Genomic DNA, 12800 nt, shown 5'->3' with positions numbered 1-12800 from the left:
TATTTTGGGCAGGAAATTAAATGTACTCTTTTATATTACATATACCCTGTTTATAATTGTTTTCTATAATGTGTAAGCTTACATTGCCATATATGAGCTATACACAAAAATCACAGAAATACAATATTTAGATGAAATCCTTCTCAGTAATCTTTAATACGAAAATAGGTAACGTGATTGCAAAAAAAATTGAAATAATTACTATTTTGGAAGGAAAAATAATTGTTTTTATTTTTGGCGACAATGGCTGACCATACTTCCATATCTTTTTCCAGACTCTGTTTTACCTTCATTCTAGTCTCAGGTGCGGGGGGGGCTCATACGTCCTTTTGTATTTTTTAGAATGTATAAAAAAAATAAAAAATCTAATACAGAACAAGACCCTCTTCTTCTGGACTGTGGAAGAAGGATAGATTTTGCAACTTATGTGCAGAGATTCCACCAATAGAGAGCCAGTGTGTGACCAACCTATATATGATGTCAATTTTGGATGGAATTATTTTTTTAAACGCCAATGTTTTTGAATTATGTAAAATGGACAATTCACAATTTGGTTAAATAAAGTTGTAGGTATAGTGCAGGTAAACTATTAATATGTCTATTAGGTGAATATACAGCTTGTGGATAAGTTGTTACTGTCCATTAGGTGTCACTGTTTGTTTACTTTTGTTAGCATCCTGTTCTTGTGTCTAGCCGTTTAGATGGTTACATTGGGATCAGAGGTTAACATATATCATATTTTTTTTGTGTCCAGTGTACAATAAAGCTCATTTCAATATATTTTCAAATAGTTTAAAGTGAGAACCATGAGAATTTGTATGAAAAAATAATAATAGGTATATGCTAAACCTGTCCTAAAATAGAAATGATGGCTGGAACACATTATTATTGTTAAACCAAATAGCATGTAACTGCATGATAAATTTCCATGCTGAATGTCATTAGTTTACTGCTAACTGAGCCTAACTCCAACTTGTTTTTTATTTAATTTGAGATAAAATGCAGTATAGTTAACATTTACTTATTTGTTTTTATGTTGGTCTGTAATTTCATTGATGAAATTTCCTTTACACCCTGAGACTCCATGACAAGAAATGGGAAAAAATGCTCTAACCAGGACTGGAAGGAATGGGCAGCTATAAAAATTATTATCAGACATTGCTTGCGCTACTAAATATGTGTTGTTTGTTCTCTGTGTTGATGCTGAAGATTTTCCTATCACTTCCTGTCCTGACAGGAAATAAGGGGGAAATCTCCACAACAGTGGCATAAATAGCAATAAAAACAAGATGGAAATGTTTAAATTTTTCCTCACACTATCCAAAATAAAATAAAACATACAGTTAGGTCCATATATATTAGGACACAGGCACAATTTTCATACTTCTGACTCTGTATTCCACTAGAATAAAATTAAAACAAAACAATCCAAATTAATTTGAAGTGCAGACTTTCAGCTTTAATTCACAGGGTTAAACATAAATACCAAGTACAATATTTAGGAACTGCAATCATTTTTATACACAGTCCCCCCATTTTCAGGGGCACAAATGTAATTCGACAAATAATAAATAATCATAAATAAAATATATTTTTTTATATTTTGTTGAGAATCTTTTACTGACAATGACTGCCTGAAGTCTGGAACCCATGGATATTACAAAAGACTGGGGGGCAGATTCACGTAGAAATCTGTTACGCTGCGGCGGCGTAACGTATCCCATTTACGTTACACCGACGCAGGTTTACAGCGCAAGTGCCTGATTCACAAAGCACTTACCTGTAAACTTGCGGCGGCGTAGCATAAATCTGCTTGGCGCAAGCCCGCCTAATTCAAATGGGGCGGAGACCTCTGATGAAGCCACGTGACGTGGCGTAACATGTAAGGGACGGGCTCACTATAGGAACTCACCAGGAAGCTGTGATCAGCTGTTTTTCCTTTCGTTTTACTCTGTTTTGAATTGTAAATGCAGCGTTTTTTTACAATAAACCAGCCCTGGTTTTACTACACTATGGGCTACCTTTTTATTCCTCCATGCTGAGCACCATCGATATCCACTAGAAGTTTGGAGCTGACAGTACACAGGACACAGTACATAGGACGTCCTGGACATCTATACTCAGATGCAGATCCAACAGCACCCCCTATGGACATCCATATAATCAAGGCTTGATTACTTCTTTGGGAAGGTAAGCGCTCTGTGAGCACAAATCTTTGAAGATCTGCATTGGAAGATCCCTGAAATCACCACATCACTGTTTTGGAGAGCTATATTGCTTTGTGGAACTGTTTATTGCATTGATTGATGCTTATTTTATTCATTTTATGCAGTCTATTTGAGGCTCCTCAATTAGCCCACAGATCTCAGGACTTATAGAGATCATATTTGTCTGCTGACAGTTCACAACATCACAGCTGTTTGCTATATATATTTTTTTCACTTGCCACATGCTGGTCAGGATTATCATTCATGATTATTGTTTATTTTTGGCACTGTGGTTTTATTCTTAGTTTATGATCAGTTTGGCTCACTGACCATCACTTTTTGATACACAGTCATTATTATTGCGCTTATCACTTCATCTTTCATCACTCTACTGTATTTATTCACATATATACATTAATAGATTGAGCAGCAATTTAATTATTTTTAGATACTTTATATCACATAACATTATTTTATTCTCATCTTTTATTTGGTAGGCGCGAGAGCACCCCCACACTTCTATGTAACACAGTTACACCTGTCGGATCTTAGGGCTATCTATGCGTAACTGATTCTATGAATCAGGCGCATAGATACGACAATCGTATCTCAGAGATACGACGGCGTATCAGGAGATAAGCCGTCGTATCTCTTTTGTGAATCTGGCCCTGGGTTTCCTCCTTTCTGATGCTTTGCCAGGCTCTAACTGCAGCCGTCTTCAGGTGTTCTTTGTCTGTGGGTATTTCTGTCTTTAGTTTTGCCTTCAGCAAGTGAAATGCATGCTCAATTGGGTTGCAATCAGGTGATTGACTCGGCCATTGCAGAATATTCCACTTCTTTTCCCATCAAAAGCTCCTGGGCTGCTTTTGCAGTGTATTTTGGATCATTGTCCATCTGTACTGTGAAGCACTGTCCAATTAACTTTGCTGCATTTGGCTGAATCTGGGCTGACAGTAAATCTCTAAACACTGCAGAATTCATCCGGATGCTTCTGTCACATCATCAATAAACACCAATGACCCAGTGCCACTGGAAGCCATGCATGCCCATGCCATCACACTGCCTCCACCATGTTTTACAGATGATATGCGCTTTAAATCATGAGCTGTTCCAAGCCTTCTCCACACTTTTTTCTTCCCGTCATTCTGGTACAGATTAATCTTAGTTTCACCTGTCCAAAGAATGCTTTTCCAGAACTGGTCTGGCTTTTTTAGATGTTTTTTGCCAAAGTCTAATCTGGCTTTTCTATTCTTCAGGATTATGAATGGGTTGCACCTTGTGATGAACCCTCTGTATTTGCTCTTGTGAAGTCTTCTCTTGATTGTAGACTTTGACAAAGATACGCCCACCTCCTGGAAAGGGTCCTTCACTTGTCTGGATGTTGTGAATGGGATTTTCTTTACCATAGAGAGGAACCAGCGATCATCCACCACTGTTGTCTTTTATGGACATCCGGCCTTGTTATGTTGCTGAGCTCACCAGTGCGTTCTTCTTTCCTCAGAATGTACCAAACTGTTGCTGTTGTCTGATGGATTTGTTTTGTTTCTGAAGCCTTACAATTGCCGGTTTCACTTGCATGGACAGTTCCATTGAACACATGATGTAGGTTCACAGCAATAGATTCCATATGCAAATACCACACTTAGAATCAACTCCAGACCTTTTACCTGCTTAATTGATGTAATGAAGGAGTAGCCCAAATCTAGCAATGAAACAGCTTTTGATTCAATTGTCCAATTACTTTTGGTCCCTTGAAAAAGGGGAGATGGCTATTCTTAAGAGCTGCAATTCCTAAACCCTTCCTCCAATTTGGATGTACAGTAGGTGAACGCGATATTGTGTCAATCTCGCTCCCTTTCTCAGCGAGATTGACCACCTACGAGCCCCATCGCGGGAGCCAGCGCCGAGCTGGCTTGCCGCGATGGAGACAGAGCCGTCATAGAAGCGACGGGAGATCCGACTTGGATTCCCGCCAATTCTACACGTGTGCGGCGTTTGTTATGAATCCTGAGGGGGAAGTCCCCGCCGGATTTTAAATAAAAATCCGGCATGGGTTCCCCCCTCAGGAGCATACCGGGCCCTTAGGTCTGTTATGGGTTGTAAGGAGAGCCCCCCTACGCCGAAAAAAACGGCGTAGGGGGTCCCCCTACAATCCATACCAGACCCGTATCCAAAGCACGCTACCCGGCCGGCCAGGAAGGGAGTGGGGACGAGCGAGCGCCCCCCCCCCTCCTGAGCCGTACCAGGCTGCATGCCCTCAACATGGGGGGGTTGGGTGCTCTGGGGCAGGGGGGCGCACTGCGGCCCCCCCACCTCAGAGCACCCTGTCCCCATGTTGATGAGGACAGGGCCCCTTCCCGACAACCCTGGCCGTTGGTTGTCGGGGTATGCGGGCGGGAGGCTTATCGGAATCTGGGAGCCCCCTTTAAATAAGGGGGCCCCCAGATACCGGCCCCCCACCCTAAGTGAATGGATATGGGGTACATCGTACCCCTAACCATTCACCTGTAGGAAAAATGTCAAAGTTAATAAACACACCACACAAGGGTTTTTAAAATAATTTATTTTTCTGCTCCGGAGGCTCCCCCTGTCTTCTTTATTAGCTCTTTTACCAGGGGGAGCTTCTTCTTTGACGTCTTCGGGTGGGTGGGGGCCGCCGTCTGGTTCTCTTCCACCGCCGGGGGGGGTCGCTTTTAAAAAAGCCCCCACCCCCCGGCGGGTTTCCTCCGGCGTCTTCGGCGGGGGGGCTTCTTCTTCCGCTATCCCGACGGGTCTTCTCCGCTATCCGGGGGGTCTTCTCAACTCTCCGGGGGTCTCCTATGTTCGCCGCTCTCCGCTGTTGACTCGGCGCACCCCGGTTCTTCCTCTCGCTGTCCGGTGCCCACGTGGGTAGGTATCACATGGGTAGGTACCAGAGCATGATGGGATTGTGAGGTCTATATAAATCCGATGCAAGCCACGCACTTGTCATTGAAGCGAGGAAAGGCGACGTGTCAACATCGGGAGAAGGAGAGAAGTGAAGAACATGACGTCACAGCACGGAAGAAGAACTCACAGCACGGAAGGAGAAGAAGACGTACAGCACGGAAGAAGGCACCGGACAGCGAGAGGAAGAACCGGGGTGCGCCGAGTCAACAGCGGAGAGCGGCGAACATAGAAGGAGACCCCCGGAGAGTTGAGAAGACCCCCTGGATAGCGGAGAAGACCCGTCGGGATAGCGGAAGAAGCCCCCCCGCCGAAGACGCCGGAGGAAACCCGCCGGGGGGTGGGGGCTTTTTTAAAAGCGACCCCCCCCCGGCGGTGGAAGAGAACAAGACGGCGGCCCCCACCCACCCGAAGACGTCAAAGAAGAAGCTCCCCCTGGTAAAAGAGCCAATAAAGAAGACAGGGGGAGCCTCCGGAGCAGAAAAATTAATTATTTTAAAAACCCTTGTGTGGTGTGTTTATTAACTTTGACATTTTTCCTACAGGTGAATGGTTAGGGGTACGATGTACCCCATATCCATTCACTTAGGGTGGGGGGCCGGTATCTGGGGGCCCCCTTATTAAAGGGGGCTCCCAGATTCCGATAAGCCTCCCGCCTGCATACCCCGACAACCAACGGCCAGGGTTGTCGGGAAGGGGCCCTGTCCTCATCAACATGGGGACAGGGTGATCTGAGGTGGGGGGGCCGCAGTGCGCCCCCCTGCCCCAGAGCACCCAACCCCCCCATGTTGAGGGCATGCAGCCTGGTACGGCTCAGGAGGGGGGGGGGCGCTCGCTCTTCCCCACTCCCTTCCTGGCCGGCCGGGTAGCGTGCTTTGGATACGGGTCTGGTATGGATTGTAGGGGGACCCCCTACGCCGTTTTTTCCGGCGTAGGGGGGCTCTCCTTACAACCCATAACAGACCTAAGGGCCCGGTATGCTCCTGAGGGGGGAACCCATGCCGGATTTTTATTTAAAATCCGGCGGGGACTTCCCCCTCAGGATTCATAACAAACGCCGCACACGTGTAGAACTGGCGGGAATCCAAGTCGGATCTCCCGTCGCTTCTATGACGCGCTTGCTGGGATGTGCTGTCACTATTCCAGTGAGTGCGAGATGTCTGCGAGATCTCGGCACCATGTCGCCGAGAATCAGCGCGATGCTGTCGTGCTAAAAACACAATATCACAAACACCTACTGTACATACCCTCAAATTAAACCTGAGAGTATGCACTTTGAGCCCATTATATAACTATAGCTTGAATATGTTTTGGTAAATATCAGAAAAAAATAGAATTGTGCCTTTGTCCAAATATATATGGACCTAACTGTAATCTGGGTTTTAAGACATTTAATGATATACACTGTAGGTAATTCTCCTCACACAACCTGAAATCTGGATCTCTATGGATGAGCTAAACATTTCATTGCTAGCACATCTAACTAGTCCCCAGTAAAAGGCTTCTCTTTGGTACCTCTCCACTCCTTTTATTGTCTTACAGTGCAGACAGTAGACATTTTTTGCATACACATTACACATTCCCTGCATAGGTACTACCCTATTAAGCTCAAAGCCTGTGTTTTTGTAAAAATGTCATAAAATAAGGAGACAAAACAGGCTTGCATGCACAAAATCCTTACGCGACATTCAGCTTATGTGTTTTTGGTTTGTTTTGAAAAGGTGCTTTAATACAATCCATTAACTGCTTTTTGTTTTTACCAGATTAATCGTGATGACTTCTTCATAAGCCAATGATGATTCTCCGGCAATCATACCAGAGCCTCGAAGATTCTCTACTCCGAGGCCTTCTTCCTTACCAATGATATCTGTTATTTTGTACCTGGAGGTCGAAAACAAAATCATAAATTTGTTGTATCCTGCATACAGTAAATATCATTTCAAAGTGACAAACATGCAAACTATTTAGTGGCACCAACATCTTTTAAAGCGTTTTCTAAAAGTCGTAACATTTAAAGCACTATAGCAATATCACTCTGCCCCCATTCACCCTGAGTGCTTTGTTGCTTGAATCTCTAAAACTTAACAATCCAAATCCCATGCTTTTCAATTGCCCAGTTCACATTTGAAAATTCAGGCGCCTATAGCTGACTGCTCTATGCAAGTAACACTCACATTGTCCTTAATACAATCCACACACCACGCCCTCAGAGATATTTAGCTACCTCCAAATCTGAAACTATGCGCAATCCACCTAAAGCACACAAATTCCTTTTTAATGTCTTTGCAACTCCTTAGCAAAGGGTATAGTATGTTCTTCCTAATTTATGGATCTTTTCTAATAAGCGACTGTCAACATCCCCCTCCTTATACATCCCAATGGGAATATATAAGCAACCCCCCTAAGCCACACCAAAAGATTCAAATCCTGGACATAACTGTAAATAGGTCACTGACATTCTCATTCAATTAGGCAATTACAAAGTAACACTCAGGCCCCTTACACACGAGGGGATCTCCGCTGGAAACGGTCCGCCGGACCGTTTCCAGCAGAGATTCCTCCTCCGGATTTGGATCCGATGGCTTGTACTCACCATCGGATCAAAATCCGCGCGGAATTCATCCGCGGTGACGTGTCGCGCTGTCGCCGCGATGATGACGCGGCGACGTACGCGACGCTGGAAGGTAAGTACTTCCACGCATGCGTCGAATCATTACGACGCATGCGAGGGAGGGGAGCGGACGGATTGATCCGCTGAGTCTGTACAGACCACCGGATCAATCCGCTGGACCCGATTCAAGCGGATAGATTTCTTAGCATGCTAAGAAATTTATATCCGCTTGAAATCGATCGGCCCGAGAAATCTCCGCGGATAAATATCCGCTAGGCCGTACAGACGACCGGATTTGTCCGCTGGAACTGATCCGCGGATCAATCCCAGCGGATAGATCCGGTCGTGTGTACGGGGCCTCAGATGGTACTTCACAAACTGGCTAAATAGTACTTAAAATGGCTAAATTAATTTGGGCACCTTGGACCTTTGCTGTAGTTGTGTAGTAGTGGGCATACTAATACATATCTGGTGGGATTGCACCTGAATTTAAAATTTCTGAACCAGAGTGTACCTAATGGTATATACTGTCCTGTCCTAGCAGCATCCCTATTAACACCAATAAAGCCCTCAATCTCCAGTGCCGACAAAGTCAGGCTTCTGATCTGGATTTTCCTGGCAGCCAAAAAAAAAACCTGGACAAAGCCTGGTGGTCTGTAACCCCAATGGTCATGCAGGTCAACCAAAAAATGACATGGTATCAGGCCAATGCAAAGCTGGCAGCCATTCTTCACAATAAAGTCAGGAACAAAAAAAAAAAAAAAGATTTGGACTCCATGGACCTCACATTATTTTTCTAGAGACATTATTGACTTCAAGCTGCCAAAAATTTCACTAATATATTTTAAAGCGAACACTGTAGTGATGCAAATGTGTATATATAGGGAACAATCCAAACCTTCTGTATGTTATGATTTAATAGTACTTATATTATTCAGTCATGTAAGTTTGTAAGAAGTGCAAAACAGACATTTTTTTGACAATATTCAAAATTCTTACTAATGCTTGTAATAAGGTAAAATTGGGAGCAGTAGGCCTCACAATATCTGGCCAACTGCTCTAAATGGGACCACATGCATAGTGGCATGCTACAGAGTATTAACTGGCAAAGAGCAAGTAAACATTCCAAAATATACAAATATTTACCTTGATTCTCCTCCATCCTCCACATGTTCACAGTGCACAGAATTTAAAGCACTAACTTTTTTGTAATCCTGAGGCGTTAAATATAGATATTTAAAACCCTAAAATAAATAATAGATGTTAGCAATGTATACAAACATGTGACCCTACAGTAATATATGACTAGTGTAAAGCTTGGGTGTACTTAGTGATAATCATAAAAGTGAGCTACCTTAATGAGAACGAGCCATGCAAAATTACAACCGAGGGCTACCAAGGATGAGTGCAGGGAACAGAGGGCAATGGGCACCTAACTATTCAAAATCTCCCTCTTCAGTTACTGATTCCATGCTGTAGTAAAGGCAACTCCAAACAAATATTAGTGCTGCAGCATTGTCTGAACATAAATGCATGCAGCACGGTTCAGGTATTGGGGCTAAAACCTGCCCCGTTAAAAAGGACTGCCCACTGCCTAGCACTCCCCTCCTCTACTCCTGATGTTTGCAGACCCCTGGACACTGCCCTATATACTACTTACACTGGTCAGAACTCAGAGCAGCCAGCCAAGCTAGCACTGAGGCCAAGCAGGCTTAAAACAATTCGAGCAGGTGAGCCTGTAGTACCAGATGTTCTGCCTTGCATCAGATTTGTGGGGGTGACTTATTATTCCCCAGACATGAAAAAATTGTGAATGAAAGCTAACGATTAAGGTAGATTGTGTTTATATTTTTAAAGTGATATACGTTTTATTCGATTTTTCTAAGTTTTCTTCATGCTGTCCTCGTCCTTACTTTTTATTAGGGGCTTGCTTGTTAAAGCGGAGTTCCACCCAAAAGTGGAACTTCCACTCATTTGTCTCCTCCCCCCTCTGGTGCCACATTTGGTGAATTACATCACAGCTCGGCTCCCTCCTCCTTCCCTCCCCGCTACCAGGCCATTAGGAGAGCGCAGCGGTGCCTCGCACATGCACAGTAGGGACCTGGCTTGAAGCCATAATGCTACACTGCTGGGTTTCCTTACCCGCAGTCTCGGCACCCACCGAAATCGCTGCACTCCAGGACAGGTAAGTGTCCTATTATTAAAAGTCAGCAGCCGGAGTATGTGTAGCTGCTGGCTATTTGTTTTTGCAAAAGGGGGGGGGGCGGACCTCCTCTTTAAGTTCTTAAAAAATAGAAAAGGGGCATTGAAACCCATTGATCTTTTTTTTAAACAAAAGAGCAACCCATTGATCTTGATTATCTTCCATGCTGTTAAGGTAGATCTCAAAAGGTTGCCTACCTTGGGTCTACATGAATACATGATTTCATTCCAATGTAAAAAAGCAATCAATGAATAATTCTTTAACTATAAATGCTCAACATGAATTGGACAGCTGAATACTTTGTCTAATCAGAAATACTTTGTCTAATCAGTGAGGCAGGACACTCTGCAGCGAGTCTGCTCTCACTTACTCCCTAGGTGCTTCACAGACAGGAAGGGTTTTTCCAACTCCCTGCCGCAGGACCAGAGGACCAGCGTTTCTCCTCTCCCCCCTTGGCCTCCCTCCTTACCTCGCCTCGCCAGCTTCACCTCCCGTGAGCGGGTTAAGGTAAGCCCCTGACTCTCAGGGCTATTACAGGGCTTCCTCCGCCCCATCCTGGAACCGTTTGCGGCCGTCCTTTTCAGGACAAGCCGTGGTGGCGCTAACGGTGGCCTAAACACAGCAAACGAACGGCGTTCGCTACCCCCCCACACCGCCAATCCCACCAGCAGCTCCAGCCATCCATCACCACCCACAACCCCAGCCCAACCTCATGGAAAGATTTGCGGCAGCCGTGTTAGGAAAGTCCGCGGCTTCAACCGCAGCCTAGCGGCGCGCCGCACACATACACCCAATCAACCCCCCCTCAAACTCCACTAAACCCCGCGGCCCAGGAGGATCCCTAGTATCCCCCCAGTTACCCCTGAGCCTCCTGCCGCAGACTGTGCAGACCCCCTAGACTCATAGCCCCTGGCTTGGGCCTGATCACAGCTGGTGGCCATCTTGGTACACCCAGACTCTGAGACATTTTTTTTTGGGACACAGCTTCTCCTGACTTTTCAGGCTTGAGTCTGAAAGAGTGACTCACCAGGGCAAGAACTGCATCCAGTAGTAATCGGCGCACGTTACCTAGGCTCCTGGATGTAGATAGGTAGGGCTTTCCTCCCCCAGCCAGCGTCGCCCGCGGCCGAGTGGCCCCCCACACCCTCCCACCAGAAACCAGCCTGGTACACCCCTGTAATTGGGGGGTCACCTACCGCTCTCTCCTGACAAAAGCCATAACGCAATAACTACCAGTTGGTAAACCCCCCCTCCCCCCTCAAGGTCACCACCTTGGCTCTTTGCAGCATTTGATCCAGGGCCACGTCCGATCGCCCCGTGGGGGTCAGGAAGGAATTTTTTCCCCTGCCATGGCACATTGGCTTAGCACGGACAGGGGTTTTTCGCCTTCCTCTGGATCAAAAACAGGGAGCTGGGATTCTGTGAATCATCACTCCCAGCACTACTGCAAAGCCCCCCCCCCCTTATAGGCATCGGCCCCCAGTGCGTCAGCCACTATGACAAAACTGAGGTACTCGGCAGCAACTATTTGGGGACTAAAGCCATTGGCCTCAAGATTGCCGGCCGACACCAAAAAAGCCTTAAGGACTGAACAACTGTGTAGAATCGATCGACGATCGACAGTCAAACACTACACCTGCCTAGCCAAACCAAAGCCCATATCATGCGCTCTGGTCAATACAAGATCAGCAGTAAGACACCGAATAGAAATTCATGATCTCATCCTACAATGCGATTTAGACTGTCTCTTTATTACAGAAAGCTGGCTCACAGCTGACTGTAACACCATTCTTGACGAACTGGTGCCAGAGAACCATCTCATAATAACAGAAAACAGAATAGGACAAAGAGGAGGAGGCCTGGCAGTGATCCATAAGAGTCACCTCTCGATCACTAAACCAGTCCTTCAGAACACACTTCCATTCATGGAATCTCTCTCCCTACAACTTCAAACAAATCCACAGGAGACCGTCCATATCCTACTCTGCTATAGACCACCAGGTCCTAAATCGCAGCTTCTCACATCTTTGACAGAATTTCTGTCCATTTATACACTAAACAGCAAACATTTTTTGCTGCTTGGGGATCTCAACCTTTGGGCCAACTCCTCACAGGATCCCGTGGCCGTCGCCTGCATTGACCACTTGGAAGGACTAGGTCTGCAGCAACTAGTATGTGGGCCCACACATGCTTCTGGGCACACCCTTGATCTTATTTTCAGACAAAATCTGGAAGTAAAAATTCTGGAAAATGAGTCGTTACCATGGACAGACCACCATGTAATCAAATTCATGATTACCAAAAATACCCCTTTAACAAAAACGCATAAACCAGTGACAATGCACTGGACCAGATCTCAGAAGAAGCTCCATTCGGAGCTCTTCAAAACAATACTAGGAAATAAAGTAAAAACTACCCATTCACATCAATCAGCCACTGAAACCCTCTACTGCAGTCAGCCGACTTGGTAGCGCCTAAACTTAAAACCTGTATCCGAAAATACAATTCCAGTTGGTTTAACGACCAGCTATCGCCCCTTAAGCAAGAACGTAGAAGAGCGGAAGCAGCTTGGAAAAGAAGCACTACAGACGAAAACCGCGCCATTTACAACGAAACAACAAAGAAATACCACAAAGAAATTTTCCCAGCCCAAAAAAATTATTTCTCCAAGATCAAAAAAAATAATTTCTCCAAGATCATCACCAATTCCCTAAACAGTCCTCGCGAAATCTTAAGTTGGTTAGTCAGACCATGAACCCAGCCCGTCTTGAAGCCCCCAATTCTGATACCCAAGAATTTTGCAATGAATTATCGGACCATTTCGTGAACAAAATTGAAAGGATCCGTGTAAAAA

The 12800-nt window shown here is 45.2% G+C and overlaps 1 protein-coding gene across 3 annotated transcripts in view; it reads right to left on the bottom strand.

Annotated features, from left to right (window-relative positions):
* The window catches only part of ACACA (acetyl-CoA carboxylase alpha), a 510335-nt gene that overhangs the window by 170560 nt on the left and 326975 nt on the right, over nucleotides 1-12800 (bottom strand). For all 3 annotated transcript variants that reach the window (XM_040337823.1, XM_040337822.1, XM_040337824.1), the window contains 2 exons: nucleotides 8890-8987; nucleotides 6893-7013 (listed from right to left, as the gene is read on the bottom strand). In XM_040337823.1, the coding sequence (XP_040193757.1) occupies nucleotides 6893-7013; nucleotides 8890-8987 (219 nt within the window). The remainder of the gene's footprint in view (nucleotides 1-6892; nucleotides 7014-8889; nucleotides 8988-12800) is intronic.

This window comes from Rana temporaria, chromosome 2 (genome assembly GCF_905171775.1).
Source record: "Rana temporaria chromosome 2, aRanTem1.1, whole genome shotgun sequence".
Classification (NCBI taxonomy): domain Eukaryota; kingdom Metazoa; phylum Chordata; class Amphibia; order Anura; family Ranidae; genus Rana; species Rana temporaria.
The sequence above is the reverse complement of the archived record's forward strand: the minus strand, read 5'-3'. Positions and strand labels throughout refer to the sequence as shown.